This window comes from Episyrphus balteatus, chromosome 1 (assembly GCF_945859705.1).
Source record: "Episyrphus balteatus chromosome 1, idEpiBalt1.1, whole genome shotgun sequence".
In the NCBI taxonomy this organism is placed as follows: Eukaryota; Metazoa; Arthropoda; class Insecta; order Diptera; family Syrphidae; genus Episyrphus; species Episyrphus balteatus.
The window spans coordinates 33,186,719-33,204,071 of record NC_079134.1 but is presented as its reverse complement, the minus strand read 5'-3'; the positions used below and the strand labels follow the sequence as shown (position 1 = coordinate 33,204,071).

Sequence of the window (17,353 nt, the reverse complement as noted above, 5' to 3'; positions counted from 1 at the left end):
CGGGAAGTTCCACTGTAAAAATTATAAAAATGATTTACTTGAAATCACACACTTTTCATGAAAAAAAGCAAATAAAATGTACTATTTTTTTCTTATTTACACATCATATTGTGAATATTTTTACATGACAAGCTATAATAAATTTTATATCATTTGAAAGCTTATCATTTACCCTCTACAAATATGCATCAACCATATCTGTACAACATCTACAAAAAAAGTTACAATATTTCAAAGACAACCATGTCAAGATTAAAACTGAGATTACGGTACTTCCCTCACTGGTGGCTGGTGTCGGCAAACGATCTCCTACAGGTGTTTTTCTTGCTCGTCTCGATCCATGCAAGCTGCGTACAGTCGTACCATATGCATACACGTTTAGCGAACCACCCAAGTGGGTGGCGTCAGGTTTTTTCGTTACGAAATTTCTTGATTCGGTCTCCATGCCAATAATACCACTTTCAAAACGAAATCTGTTGACAGTTTTAGTATTAAATCATCGAGTTGTTCTTGATATAATGCGCCCTGCTTCTTTAAATAGTAAATCCGCTCACGTCCTGCATTCTCGTGAGATCAGTGCTAGCAAAGAGAACTGATAATGATCCGCACATTGGAATTAACACTATATAAACAAACTTTAACGTTGATTATCACATTCATTCGGTCCGACGCCAGTTTAATCGAACAAGCAAGTGTAATTCCGACATTGAACGATTGCGGACAATATAAAGACAAAAATAAATTAATTTTTTGAACAAATAAAATAATAAAACTTACAAACATTTCCCATTTAACTAAAAAAAAAATCTACAAAAATGATTTCGTTGAATAATATCCTTGAAGCCTTGCGAGTTTTACCAACATCGCCAAAGGACCCAGTAGACATTGCTGAACTACCAGAAATTAACCTTCAAGAAGTTGCCAATCATGATCATATTCATGATTGTTGGATTGTGCTCTATGATCGCGTTTACGATGTGACAAAATTTTTATATTCGGTAAATTACAAAAAAGAAAAGTGAAAGTGTAAACAAAATTGCTAACAATTAATATTTTTTATTTAGCACCCTGGTGGTGAAGATGTGATCCTTGATCATGCTGGACGTGATGCAACATTAGCATTTCATGGAACTGGACACTCAAAAGCTGCAACACACATGTTGCGGGACTATTTAGTTGGTGAATTACCAATTAGCCAGCGAATATTCCGAAACCAGATAACAGGCAGTGGAGTTCTTTTATCAGGAATACCAGATTGAACCATCCACGTTCGATTGGATGATGGAGGAGAGTCAACATGCCTCCAATCTTCCCCCTTTAGTATTAACACTGTAAATATGTATAAAAAAAAAGTGTTCATTTTTTAATCAAGAGCACGTCGAAAAGTGATGCGAGCAAAAACATTGTCGTGATCACTTAGAAAACGTCACGCTTAATCGACTATATGAGACGTGAGTGATTATGTATATAAGAAAATCGCAATTATGAGTTATCAGTTGCATAATGAATAATAAATTGTATGGAAGTACGAGTGACGGCAGTGGCGGAAGCGAGATAATAAGACTAAGTCAGGTTATTTTGAAAAAAAAAAAAAAAAAAAAATGGCGGGCTGATAATGATGAACACTTAAGCACTCAACGGTTGTAAAAAGACACATGGAATTGATTCCTGTACTTAAAATTATTAAATAAGTGAAAATGTTTATTTTTAAGTATTAACTATCCTAAGTTAACCAAGTTTTGGTTTATTGTGAAATCATGAATAAAATTAAAAATGTTATTAAAAAAAAATTTATGTCGCATTTAGTTTTGAATTTCTCATTCTATTAAGTGAAATGTTAGTGATCCTTTTAGAATGTGATTTCATTGTTGATATTAAATAGGCTCTTAATGTGTTTCTCTAAGGTAAGTAATTTTTACAGTGACCTGCAGCAAGTTGAAGATAAATTAAGTTCAGATGAGCATAGGGAATTCAGGGGCTTCCATCCTTTTGTTTGAAAGTAAAATACACGACTCGGTCACACAAACTTGCACTTATAGAAGATGTACCTAAAACGTAAAAGAATAATTAAACCGGCTTACAAAAAAAAGTTGGCCATTACTTTTGACTTTATGAATTTCGACGCGCTGAATAATAAATAATACATTTTGCCTTAACACCTTTAAATTTGAAGTAAATTGCCAAAAAGTGTTTAGGAAAAACTGACTTCAGTGCGTCGAAATACATAAAAATAGGTATACCTAGGAAGGTCCGGTCAAAGTACTGGTCATTTTGGAAGTGAAAACTTCTTTAGTATCGTAGTGATTTAAAACAAGATGAAACGAAAAAGCGACAGGAAAAATCAATTGATTATAACTTTTTTGTTTTATTAGATAGATAAATAAAACTTATACTGTTAAATTAAGGGTCAATTTTTCAATAGTCAGATAAACCTCAGATAGAGCTTATTCCTAGGAATAAAAGTTTTTTTTATATTGACATTTATTCTTCTGATAGTCTAACTGACGATTGAAAAATCAGAGCTAAATTAAATAAACTATAATTGTCCAAAATTTCAATTAATTTCATATTCAAAATCCTGAGATAACGGTTAAACACGTTATATCTTTTGATCTAGAGCATATATGTATACAAATTGTATCATATGATATACGACATATAACGGTACGTGCTCTACAAGTAACACAATCTTAAATTGAAAATCTTGAAAAATACCTCAAAACGTCAAAACACCTGTGGAGATCTGTTGCCGATGACCAGCCACCAATGTAGGAAGTACCGTAATCTCAGTTTGAAATTTCGACATGGTTGGCTTTAAACAAAATTCTAACTGTTTTTGTAGATGTTGTATGGTCGATATAAATATTTTGATCATATAAAAAATATGGTGATGGAATAAAAAATAGGTACATTTTTTGGATTTTTGCAAGAAAAATTATTTTTTAAATTTTTATTATTATTTTTGTAACGCAATAAATATTCCTAATAAGTGAATCGTGTATTTCAGAAACAACATAAGTCCATGAGCACTAACTTTTCAGGAGCAACAAAAAACTGTTTTGTATGCTAAAATTCCACAACACTTCAAATTTAGTATATGCCGAGTTATAATCTAGCTAAAGACGCATTTAAAAACCTTTAAAATATAAACTTTTTTGAAGTTATACTTCTTATGGGAGGGTGAGTATGAAAATTTACTTTTTGACAAGAATGTCAAAGGGATTATGACGCGATCACCCTGCGTAGCAGGGCTGTAGTTTCACCTTTAGAGTAGGCAGTACTTTAGTATTTAAAAATGCAGTACGCCGCAGTACGGCAAACATAAAACACACAACACGTTGCAAGTTACATGTTTCATGTGGCAAGTTGCATGTGGCAAGTTGTATGTGGCAAGTTGCTTGTGGCAAGTTGCATGTGGCAAGCTACAGTGGCAAGTCTCGTGTGGCAAGTTGTATGTGGCAAGTTGCATGTGGTAAGTTGCATGTGGCAAGTTGCGTGTGGCAAGTTGCATGTGGGAAGTTGCATGTGACAAGTTGCATGTGGTAATTTCCATGTGGCAAGTTGCCAGGGTTGCAAAAAGCTCACATTTCAGCTCAGCTCACAGCTCAGCTCAAATTTGAGCTAGCTCACTTTTGAGCTAGGTACCATAGCTCAGCACATTTGAGCTGATCTGAAAGTGAGCGCCCCCAACTTCCAACGCCTATATCTCGGAATTTTGAAGAAAATGAAAAAAAAAATTTTTGATGCCAAAAGGTAGCGGGGACTCTAACCTACATTTGGGTACAACTCTCATCCCTGTAGGTCCACGCGTTCTCAAACCGGGAGAACTTAAAAGTAAAAAAAAAAGTAGGCACGATTCTGAAAAAATAGGCATGATGTGGCGGTTTAACATGGAAGGCGATTTTTTAAAAATCTGATAATGTGCAAAGCGTAGGCCCATGACACAAGCTATCATTTGGCATCACTCCCAAAAATTGCTCTCAAGCGGTTTAGCTTCTAGGAGCGTTCAAAGATTCGGGGATTTTTCGAAAAAAAATTTTACCCCAACTTTCAAAGGCGATTTTCTCGGAATTTTGAAAAAAATCGAAAAACCGGATTATAAAACTATCGGGTAGCTGAGAATATAAGCTTTCATATGGCACCACTCCCCTGTCTCTAGATCAAAGCGTTCGAACGCCTACATCGCGGAATTTTGAAGAAAATGAAAACAATTTTTTTGATGCCAAAAGGTAGCGGGGACTCTAACCTACATTTGGGTACAACTCTCATCCCTGTAGGTCCACGCGTTCTTAAACCGGGAGAACTTAAAAGTAAAAAAAAAAGTAGGCACGATTCTGAAAAAATAGGCATGATGTGGCGGTTTAACATGGAAGGCGATTTTTTAAAAATCTGATAATGTGCAAAGCGTAGGCCCATGACACAAGCTATCATTTGGCATCACTCCCAAAAATTGCTCTCAAGCGGTTTAGCTTCTAGGAGCGTTCAAAGATTCGGGGATTTTTCGAAAAAAAAATTTTACCCCAACTTTCAAATTCGATTTTCTCGGAATTTTGAAAAAAATCGAAAAACCGGATTATACCACTATCGGGTAGCTGAGAATATAAGCTTTCATATGGCACCACTCCCCTGTCTCTAGATCAAAGCGTTCGAACGCCTACATCGCGGAATTTTGAAGAAAATAAAAACAATTTTTTTGATGCCAAAAGGTAGCGGGGACTCTAACCTACATTTGGGTACAACTCTCATCCCTGTAGGTCCACGCGTTCTCAAACCGGGAGAACTTAAAAGTAAAAAAAAAAGTAGGCACGATTCTGAAAAAATAGGCATGATGTGGCGGTTTAACATGGAAGGCGATTTTTTAAAAATCTGATAATGTGCAAAGCGTAGGCCCATGACACAAGCTATCATTTGGCATCACTCCCAAAAATTGCTCTCAAGCGGTTTAGCTTCTAGGAGCGTTCAAAGATTCGGGGATTTTTCGAAAAAAAATTTTACCCCAACTTTCAAAGGCGATTTTCTCGGAATTTTGAAAAAAATCGAAAAACCGGATTATACCACTATCGGGTAGCTGAGAATATAAGCTTTCATATGGCACCACTCCCCTGTCTCTAGATCAAAGCGTTCGAACGCCTACATCGCGGAATTTTGAAGAAAATGAAAACAATTTTTTTGATGCCAAAAGGTAGCGGGGACTCTAACCTACATTTGGGTACAACTCTCATCCCTGTAGGTCCACGCGTTCTCAAACCGGGAGAACTTAAAAGTAAAAAAAAAGTAGGCACGATTCTGAAAAAATAGGCATGATGTGGCGGTTTAACATGGAAGGCGATTTTTTAAAAATCTGGTAATGTGCAAAGCGTAGGCCCATGACACAAGCTATCATTTGGCATCAATCCCAAAAATTGCTCTCAAGCGGTTTAGCTTCTAGCAGCGTTCAAAGATTCGGGGATTTTTCGAAAAAAAAATTTACCCCAACTTTCAAACGCGATTTTCTCGGAATTTTGAAAAAAGTCGAAAAACCGGATTGTACCGGAATTTTTTTTATGATAAAAAAAGAAATATTTTAGTAGAAAAATAGAAATATATTTACTATTAAATTAACCAAGAAAAAAGATCACGAAAAATTATCTGTTTTATTTATAAAAATATCCATGTGTTAAAATAATTCCATTAATAACTAGAACCAAACATCTTAAGCTATGGTGTTTTATAAAAGTTTAAAATATCTTCATATTTCATTATACTTTCCAAATAAAAATCAATGTATCCCCTCACCCATCACAGCTCAGCTCAGCTCACTTTACCTTAGCTCACCCAACAGCTCAGCTCACCGACAACGCAGCTCACCCAACAGCTCAGCTCAACCATCAGCTTAGCTCACTTTCAGCTAAGCTCAAATGAGCTGAGCTATGGTACATAGCTCAAAAGTGAGCTAGCTCAAAATTTGAGCTGAGCTGTGAGCTGAACTCAGCGCACTTTTGAGCTTTGTAGCAACCCTGCAAGTTGCATATTGCTACTACTAGTGCTGAAGCACACACAATTCTCATAAAATTACCATATCGCCAGAGATGGCAGAGTAGATTACGTCAGGTAATCTACTCGGTTAACTACGCGTAGTTAATCGAATAAACTACTCGCTTGATTTGTTTCATGTACTACCTACATTTGCTACGTGCAATAACTACATAAAAAACGTTATATTTCAAAAATATTAAAAAAATAAATAGCTGTGTTTTCGTGAGAATTTGGTTTCGTAAAGTAAAACCTTTTCAAAGAAACCACCCCAAGTCCATCTGGTTTCAAATATTCTATTCAAATTTACACTATCACAGCTATGTATTTCGATTTGAATAAGACTTTGACAATTTGGTGGTAAAATTGGCATTTCAAACTACATTTTGACGTCTAGCGCTACGTCTGCTACATTTAATTACGTTAACTACATTAAACTACGTTAACTACCTCATTTATGTAGTAGACGTAACAAATGTAGGAAATCAAAAAAAATCCAATTTTTGCCATCTCTGCATATCGCACATTTTATGCGCAATTCATTTACTTTCTTTAAGCATATACCGTACGTTCTGAACCGCACAACATGAGTAAATTTCACAGAATAAATTGAAAACTACATGGACGCAAGGAGGATGAAAGAATTAATTTATTGTTCACTTGATAAAAATGTAAAAGAACGAAGTGTGGATTAATTAATTTAATAAGAGAAATTAAAAATATCAAATGAAATTCATTTACATATACTGAATGAGAAGTAGAACTTCAGTCGCGTGTACATGTGTACACACACTCTTTTTTTTCAAGTCATAGCGGGTTTCAAGCCTTTGAAGTCGCTGGACTTTTGTTTTTATCTAGCTATAGCTTTTGAACCCTGCTTCTGATTTTAATGAATAAAATAGCAATAGATAGAGTCAACCTTTACCTTTTTGTTGATATATGAATTAAAGGCTTGAATGTCATTATGGCTGCCAAAATAATTTAAAACTGGTAAAATGTCATATATTCAACAGTTAAAAACGCTGCCACCGCGAGAAATCTGGCTATAGCTTTTGAACCCTGAGTTCAATTTTAATGAATTTAATAGATATGGATAGAGTAATTCCTTACCTTTTTATAGATGTATAACAAAAGGGCGTGCGTGTCAAGATTGCTGCCAAAATAATTAAAAACTGGTAAAAAGTCATGTATTTACACTGTTAAAAATTCTGGAGTATTTTTCAATACAGCTCTTGTATTAAAGCAATTTTCAATGCAAAAAATATTACATTTTAATACTTCCAAAATATTAAAATTATTTTTAATCTTTTTTGTATTAAATTTCAATATTTAAGTATTAAGTTCACTACTTGTAATACAAAAATTAGTGGAAAATAATCTCCGTGGGTTAAATTCTAATCTTGTATTGAATTTTAATACCGCTGTATTACATTTTAATATAATTGTATTAAAATATACATAATACAAATTTATTAAAAACTAATATAAAAAGTATTAAATTGTTATACGAGAATATTAAATTTTAATCAAACGTTGTGTTTCTTCGCGGAAAATGGTGAATAATTTTTAACAAATAAGTGGTGTGCGTGGTTTTTCGGTTTTGTGCGTTTTTTGTTAATAAAAGAAATAAGATTTACGGTACCTGACATTGGTCACCAAATTGACATGTTTTGACAATTTGGCGACCAATGTCAGTTTGAAAAAAAAAAATGAAAAAAATCCATTGTTTAAGGTACCTTTTTAAAAAAAAAAATTAATTAATATTTGTCAATTTGTACTAATTTAAAAGCGCTTTGTGCTTTTTCAAAGCAAAATACATACATTGCAGATGAATTTTGATCGGCAATAAGATTTTACATGCCACAGTTTTGTGTTTGACAATAATATCACCATTATTATGTTATTTATGATTAATATTTATCTTCCGTAATGAATTTAGGAAAAGAATACATATTATTAACTTTAAATACATTTGGTATTGAATTGAAATATTTTCGTATTATCTTTTAATAAAATTCTTATTAGAAATTAATATGAAAACATTAAATTTTAATATGCAATACAGTAAAACCCGGATAAGTACCTCACCTTCAATGTCCCATTTTGTTAGGCACTAAAGCGGGTAAGGTACTTACAAGAACCCGCTTAAGTGCTCATAGGCAGTTATCTCTATATTTATTTAATAATAAAAAAAACATGTTTGATTGCTAAAAACATAATCTTCACAAAACAAAATTACTTTGAAAGTTTAAAATAGCTAACTAGTTAATTTCTAACTTTAGTAGAATTTTTGAATTTTAAAGCGGTTAAGGAAACGAAATTTTTCTTACAGTTCAAACTTGTTTTAAACGTGTTCTTAAAAGAATTTTTTGCAAGTAAATTCAATTATAAGTATTTGAAAAGCCAGGCAATTAAGCGGGGAAGGCAGTTAAGCGAAAGGTACTTAAAAGATGAATTTTATGTGAAAAAATCCTTAAAATGTTGGTTCTAAAAAAACAAAGGTACTTAAGCGGGTTAGGCACTTAAGCGAGAGGCACTTATCCGGGTTTTACTGTAATTGAAATTTAATACATTTGGTATTAAATTCTAATATAAACTCTATTATTTCTTAATACAACTAATTGGTACTCAGTATTTTACTGAGTAAACATTTTATGCTCTAAATAACAAAAAACGATTACTTTTAGTTATTTTTTATAATCCTTTATTGTTGAAGGGTAAAAAATGTATATGTTAAGAAAAAAATTTTCTCTGTAAACCAACAAATAAAAAACTTTTTTTTATCCTTAGCAATCATTTGTTGTTGTTTACCGTGTAAAATTTTACTGAGCTAAGTACTGAGTTACCAATAAAACACGGCTTATATTACATTTTAATACATTTTTTATTAAATAAAAAATTTTAATATTTGTCTTGTATTAAATTTTAATACATTTCTGGTGTAGACCTATATGTAACCCAAAAAGTATTAAAAAATACTCCAGAATTTTTAACCGTGTATGAACCTGAACAAATAAAAATAAAAAATCATGTGTGCAATTAAAACGTGGTTGAAGTGAAACCTTAAAAATCATTTAAAAAAAAAATCGAAAAAAAATAACTTTTTTTTATTCCATCACTTTTTTTATATGACAACCTACAATAAATTTTATACCATCTGAAAGCTTACAACATCTACAAAAACAGCTAGAATTTTTTTAACCCAATTAGTTTTCATAAAAAAAGCAAAACAATCAATCTCTTTTCTCTTCTAACGCCATTAAATCCATTTTTTAAATGACAACCTATAATAAATTTTATATCATTATTATTTCACCTTTTATATGACGCTTCAATCATATTTCTACCATTCCTACTAAAAAAGTAAGAATTTTTTAAAGCCAACCATGTCGAAATTTCAAACTGAGATTACGGTACTTCCTCTATTGCTGGCTGGTCATCGGCAACAAATCTTCATAGGTGTTTTGAGGTATTTTTCAAGTTTTTCAATTGAAGTAATATTATCAGCATGCGTACTAAAGTTAAATAAATTTGTTATGTGCTCTAGATCAAAAACGTGTTTAGAAAAAGAACATCTTTTCACAGTTATCTCAGAATTTTGAATATGAAATTAATTGAAATTTTGCACAATCATAATTTATTTAATTACCTATCTACTGTATAAATTTCATTTATCTATCTATTAAAACAAAAAAGTTATGATCAATTGATTTTTCGTGTCGCTTTTTCGTTTCATCTTGTTTCAAATCACTACGATACTAAAGAAGTTTTCACTTCAAAAACTGGATGGAGTTGCAAACCAGAAGCACGAAAAGTTAACGAATTCTAACACAGAATATACTAACAGAAATTAAAGGCCCAATAACACAATGGATACGTGAGGCTACATTTTTATAACCTAAGATCTTAAAACAAAACGAAGTTTCTTCCATTTTATAAGTAGGTACCTACACAACAAAATAATACAAAAATATAAATTTTCAGCTTACTTCTATATACCTATAACGAAATACGCAACGATTAGTTTCACACGAAAAATTCAACTGGATTTTAATATTTTTTTTGCTAAATTTAGGCTTAGTACAATTTTAATTTTTTTTTTCTTTGTATGAAGTTTTAGCTTTGATTCTACATCAAAATTTTAAGTACCGCTAGATATGGAAAATTGCACACTGTGCGTTGCCAAAAACTTGATTTTCAAAAAAAAAAATTAAAATTTTTAAAAAGCCCAAAAATGTATTTTTAATTTAAGGGATATTAAACGGTTTTGAATATCGTTGGAATCGTTTAAATCGTTTACGAGAACCTAAGCCATAAACAAAGAAAAAGGTTATGTGACGAGTACCGTTAATACAAAAATGTTTTCTCTTTACTTTGAAAGAGTGACCTTAATTGCCACTGCACACAGAAGAAATTTAATCCAAATCGTTTGAGCCCTTTTAGAGAAAAGTCATTTCTTTCATTTTGTTAACCTATATGACATGAATGTACTGTTAATTTTGGTTTAAAAATAAAATTTCAATTTAACCTCTAAGAAAACATCCAAAATTTATAACTTCCGAGTTTGAAGAAAATCGCTTCGGTTGTAGATGCTGTAGTTTAATATTGATAGATACAGACAGACAATCAAAATGGCGGGGCCCAATTTTTTTGACATTCTCTTTCATGGGTGATATCATGTCAAATTGCCTTCTCGAGTTCGATATTTTTTAAGAATAACGCTTATAGTCTAAGAGCCCTCAGCAAATTTTGGGAGTGCACAGTGATGACTCAAATTTGAGTATGCAGTTTTATAACCTTATGCGTTTTTGTGTTAACAAATTCAAAAGTCTGGCAGCTATAAATCGCAGGCTATACTAAGGTTTTTGGGAGATTAAATATCGTGAATTTTCCAATTAATTTGAGTCGGCTACATTAACACAAATTCACATTCTGAATATAAACACTGATGCTCTGACATATCCGCTAAGGCATCAATCTTGGCGATGCGATCAATAGAACTCAAGATATAAGCTGTTTAAGCGTCTTTTTTTTTTTTTTTTTTTTTGTAATTCAAAACTCTCCAAAATAGATCCGATATGGTTCGTTTAATAAGCTTATATCTACACTGAGGGAAAAAATAAATTGAAGTTGAAACGTCGTTGTTTCAAAGTTGAACTACTTTGATTTATGTGACTTTAAGATGCGAAACCATAAAAAATTAACCTATTTTCCACGTTGATTTTAAAATGTTCATCTTCAACGCAAAATCATTCCGAATTATAGTTAAATCAATGTGGTTTTCATTGATTTCACGTTGTTTTATGGTGGCTTTTCCCTCAGTGTAGAGTTCTAATTGTAGCATGTCAAAACTAAAAAATTGCTAATTTTTATACTTAGCTCATAATATGAGTTTTTAAAATTTTAAGCTCACTTTACAGAAAACTATTGAAGATAATTAGTTTAAAAGATAGTTATTTATAAACAAAGTGAGAAAATAATGAAAATTATTTTTATTTTTAAGCGGAGTGATTGAATATAATTCAATTAAAAAGTTTATGCGTTTCGCCCAGGTATGACAGTGGGCTCATTAGTTAGATGCTGTCATACCCTTACTAAGACGCAAAATTTTGGTCCATGAATACTAGGGTGTCCGTTATTTCCCAAAGTGATGTTTTCGGGGGAGACACCCCCCAGATTGAAAGTTTAGGACCTAAATAAGGGGAATTTAGCAAAAAAAATTTTTTTGGAGGTCATACTTTCCCCATACAAATTTGTATGGGAAATTTTTAACTCATACATAAAATTTTTTTTCTCTCGAGTTAAATCATCTTTTTTTAAAATGTTTGATAATTCTGGTTGGAAAATAGTTACTTTAAAAGATCACATTCAAAATTTCCCGTTAAAAAATGTTTTTATATTTTATTTCGGTTTTTGAAATTATTAGCTGTTTTCGTGGTTTTTGCTTTTACGTTTTATTTTATTCTTTTAAGAGTACACCACCTATCACACATTTTTTAATGCAGTTTTATTGGTTTTTAAATATTTTCAAATATTGCATTCAAAAATGTGTGTATAAATCAAAAAATTAAATTTTTTAAATTTTTATTTGAAATTTTTGCCGTTTTATACGTTTAAATTTATTTTTTTCCGAAAATTAAAAAATTATTTTACTATAAAATTTTGAAAGTGATCTTTTAAAGGAACTATTTTCTAACCAGATTAACAAACATTTTGAAAAAAGATGGTTTAACTCGAGAGAAAAAAAAATTTATGTATGAGTTAAAAATTTCCCATACAAATTTGTATGGGGAAAGTATGACCCTAGAGGCACGGGTTAATGACCTCCAAAAAATTTTTTTTGCTAAATTCCCCTTATTTAGGTCCTAAACTTTCAATATCTGGGGTGTCTCCCCCGAAAACATCACTTTGGAAAATAACGGACACCCTAATGAATACAGACACTTATAAAAATCACAACCTGAATAGACTGTGAAATTTAATATTTTAGGGGAACATGGTTACATTCTTGCACCTAAAAAATATGGAGTTGAGGTCACTTAAACTGTTTAATTGAATTATATTCAATCACTCCGCTTAAAAATAAAAATAATTTTCATTATTTTTTCACTTTGTTTATTTAATAGCCTGAACACGGGCAATTGTTTTTAGGTGCTAGAATGTAACCATGTTATCCTAAAATATTAAAATTCACAGTCTATTCAGGTTGTGATTTTTATAAGTGTCTGTATTCATGGACCAAAATTTTGCGTCTTAGTAAGGGTATGACAGCATCTAACTAATGAGCCCACTGTCATACCTGGGCGAAACGCATATGGAGTTGAGGTCACTTAAACTTTTTAATTGATAGTTATTTATCGTTAAATTGTCGATGTAATCGAAAAATAGTTTTCAAAACCATGTCGTCGCCGTAAAGCAAAAAAAGTCAAATTGATTTAAAGCGACAATTTTCTGCTCGTTTGCCATTCAAGCTATGTTTTTTATAAAGTTTGTTCTTTTCTCTTGAATAATATATGTATACAAGTTTACCTCATTAGTAGGTGCATACTATTTTTAAATATTTTTTAAAATCTAAAAACCCAAAATTGGACATATAACAATTCCTATACAAGTACGTATTTTCCTTAAATAAAAAGTGGACTTAGAACAAAATATGTTGGGACTTAGAACAATCAAGAATACTCGGGCTCATTTTCAAAAGGCTACTTCCCTGTTTTTATTGTACTATGTCCCATTATATTATATTATCTGCGGAATGAAATTTTTTTGACAAAAAAGGTTTTCAAATTTGGAAAGAGCACCATTAAATTAGTAAAACTGCATCATTATCTCATTTTCGGTAAAAAGTGGATTTAGAACAATTTTGCTTTACGCCGACGATGTGTAGATTATGTGCTCCTCTACATAATTATAATTTAGTTTTTCAGAGCTATAGTTTATAATTTTCTTTTTATTTTGGACAAACATAAAAAATAACGGTTTTTCGTAGTTAATTCCTCTTAAACGCAGTTTTTGAAAAATATTTTAGAATTATTTTACACAACATGGTGTTTTTCAATAAAAAGTTTAAGATTGCTTTTTTGTACTTGCCATCGATCGTTTAGATTTTAGAAGATACATATTAGGTTTCAGAGAGAGGAATATATAAAAAAAATCACGTATTTTGTCTTTTATAAAACTTTTATCGACTCTTAATATTTAAATTTTATCAATGTTTCAATGCTCTGCACGATTTTTTAGCCAAATACGAATTATTTCTGGATTGAATGTCTATTTTGACCGGATACTTGTGTAATACCTAATATATTCTTTTTCAATTCCAACGAGAAAGGTGATTTCTTCTTCTTCTTCTACTTATTAAAGTTCAAAACTGTTTAATTTTAATAGTAAAATTTTATTCTCCAATACACTGATAAAAAAAAGAGATGCATACATTATTTAATGGCGACGTATATAATATTTACATTATCAACAACTAATAAAAAGTTTAATGACAAGAAAATGATTACGTTAAGGGCCTGGACGCGTGCTTATTAGCTATATCGCACAACGATTATTGTGTTATATTCAAGGGTAAATGAATCAGAGTTTATTAACTTTTTAATGTTGCGACGATTGTAATAGTAAATGATTAAAATCGTGTTTTGATAAGGGCTTTGGAAAAGTCTCTTAATATTTTTAACATTTTAATTTTTCAATATAGAAAAACTAAAATTCAAATACACTGGAACAGTAAAATCTCTCTTGGACTGAAAAAGAAGATATAAAATTTGTTTTTATGAAATTAGAAAAAAATTTAAATTAATTAAAAAATGTATTTCTAAAATTATCTAAAATTATATGGATAATCGGATCCATAAGAAATCTAAGAAAACTCTTTTGATGGTTTTGTTATCAATTTTTTTGAAACTTTCTGGTTGGTATAATTAAAGAATTAAGACTTAAATATAAATAAATAAATTAATATCACTTTTTTTTGTCAAAAGACAACTTTCCACTATGAGATATTTTACTGTTATACACAATGTTTGATATTCATCTAAGGTTCAGGAATATTTCCGACCTATTATTTCGTTATAAATTATTTAATATTGGAAAATCTTTCATAAGCCAATTTGCAATCGAAGTTATAAAATTTGTTTAGGTATCAAAAATTCAAAAGATTGTGGAATGGAATTTTTGAATTAAAAACAAAAAAAAAAAAATAAATGTGATGAAAACATTTTACGTTATTTGAATATAAATACGCAGTAGAATTATTGAGAAATAATTTTATCAAGAAAACAATAATATTTGGTATGATATAGGTATTTGTTTTGTTGCTTAATTTTGATAATAAATTGATATGAATTATTTTATTTAGGAACAACGAATTCATGGCAATTTATTTGGCAATATTTTTGCTTGTTTTTCTATACCTTTTTTGTATTTGTGTTGATTTGTTTTCAAAATGTAATCATGCAAAAAAAGAGAAATAATGTGTAAAGTAAGAAAGTAACAAGTAATCATCAAATAGAGACTATCATTTTGATCAATGAAGGTTGTAAAGGTGTCTTGCTGACTATGAACTTTCAAGTGGAAAGGGCACTATCAAGCGCAAAGCTTCGTTTTTTAACTCTATAAAGGTTGTTATTGAACAAAACTAGCTTTAATAATTAATTAAACACCATTTTCAATGATTTTTTATAGGTATACAAAACCAAGTATGATATTTGATTTCTTGTATATCGTGGGCACAAAGCCAAAACCACGAATCTGCAAAATTGTAGTTTTAAGAAAAATGGCTTCAAAGGTCAAAGCTTTGTAAAGTGCAGATTCGCGGTTTTGGCGTTGTGCCGACGATATTATAAGAGAATTTTTAGAAAAAAAAATTCGAAAAATGGTAAAACTGTTAAAAAAAAAATTTTTCTATTTATAAAAATTTTTCAAAAAAAGTTGTTATGCCATTTTTAGGAAAACATTTTTCAACTTACAAAAACGAAGTTTCAATAAAATTCAGCAATCCGTTTTCAAAAAATTAATTTTTCAGAAAAAAAAAAATTTGAAATATTTTATTAAAAATCCACAAATGTGTTTTTTTTTTGAAAATTTAGTAAAGTTTTGATATAACGTTTATTTTAAAGTTTCGGTATAAAAATTTTGATTGAAATCAGCTTTGTCGTTTACGAGAAATTCATAAATAAAAAAAAAAAACTTTCTATGACATGTAGGTACCATTAATAAATTGTACAAAAATATTGTTTTTATTTCAAAAGGAGGCTCGTATGTATAGCACATTTGTAGACGTAAAAGTGCCCCGTATATTGAAATCTGTCCCGTTAATTTATTTAATTTTAATTACTTTTTAAGGAAAACAGTGGTTGAAAAGTAAAAGTTTTTCTAATTTTCAGGACAAAATCCTTAGTTTTTTAAAATTTTTCGTCTATTACTTAGTTCCAGCTTAAAAAGCTAAACCAGAAAAGGTTTTTTTTCGAATAATGAACAACTTATGGAAGAGTTAAGAACCCAGCTAAATTTCAAAACTTTTAAATTTACACAACTTCAAAATGGTTTTTTGATTTTGATAAAGAAAATATTTTTTAGAAGTTATTTTCAACAGTATTTATAACAAAACCGTTTTCTTCATTTTTGACTTTGTTGTAAACGACTTAAATGATTTCAACGAAAATGTGCCATTAAAAACTGTTTAAGAAATCTAGACCTCAAAATTATTAATAACTAGCTGACCCGTCGGACTTCGTTACACCTCTTCTGCTATTTACTTCCAATTTTGGAGTACGTCAAAACAAAATTTTGAGTGGACCACCCTAATCATTTAGTGGTATGAAAATAGATGTTGGCCGATTCTTAGACTTACCCGATATGCACACAAAATTTGATAAAAATCGTTTCAAAAATACATATATATAAAACATTTTTGAAAATAGGTGTTGGTCGATTCTTGGACTTACCCGATATACCCACAAAATTTCATAAAAACCATTCCAAAAATATATTTAAAAAATTTTGGTTGGACCACCCTAACCATTTTATGGTATGGAAATTATGTTGATCGATTCTCAGACCTACCCGACAAACACAAAAAATTTCGTTAAGATCGTTCCAAAATGATAAAAAAAAATTGGCTGGGCCACCCTAACAATTTAGAGGTATGAAAAATAGATGTTGGCCGATTCTTAGACCTATCCTATGTCAAAAGTCCCCAAAACTCCCGTGTGTGCATAAAAAGTTATTCAAGTTTTAATGTCGAAAATTTAGGTTTTTTATATATAACATTGAAACGGGAGAAGCTATCAACAAAAAAGTATGCGGATTACTTGTAGGTTTTGTAATTCCCTAAAAAAAATGTTATGACACTTTTTTTTTCTACGAGATTATAGTTTAGAAGATATCGTGGTTTTAAAATGTGTCAAATGTCGAAAGTATCTATTTTTTGCCTATAACTCTTAAACTATGAGTCCTATCAAAAAGTTGTCTTTGAAAAACTGGTAGATAATGTGCTCCTTTATATTACTAATTTTTTTTGTTTTTTGTTAAAGTAGTCTTTCATAAAGAAAAGAAAATTTTTTGATTTGGTCAAAATTCAAAAATTGCGAATTTGTGTATGTACATAGCTTCTAAAATATGAGTTTTTTTACATATATATTTAACTCGTATCGTATAATATAGTAAATCCTCTGATTTTGTCTTTTGCAGTTAAAATGTTTTTGAAGTTATACTTCTTATGGGACGGTAGGTATGAAAAATTTGTTTTTTGACAAGAATGTCAAAGGGATTCATCTTAAGATTTGGCACATCGAAAAAAAAAACCAATATCAATTTAATATTTTTTAAATATCAA

General features: G+C 30.4%; 1 protein-coding gene across 1 annotated transcript; it reads left to right on the top strand.

Moving 5' to 3' along the window:
• Positions 1-638: 638 nt before the first annotated feature.
• On the top strand, positions 639-1,608 carry LOC129905084 (uncharacterized). Its single transcript, XM_055980458.1, has 2 exons — positions 639-998; positions 1,065-1,608. The coding sequence occupies exons 1-2, from the start codon at positions 816-818 to the stop codon at positions 1,257-1,259; spliced, it is 378 nt and encodes a 125-aa protein (XP_055836433.1). The 5' UTR covers positions 639-815; the 3' UTR covers positions 1,260-1,608.
• The last annotated feature ends 15,745 nt before the right edge of the window (positions 1,609-17,353 follow it).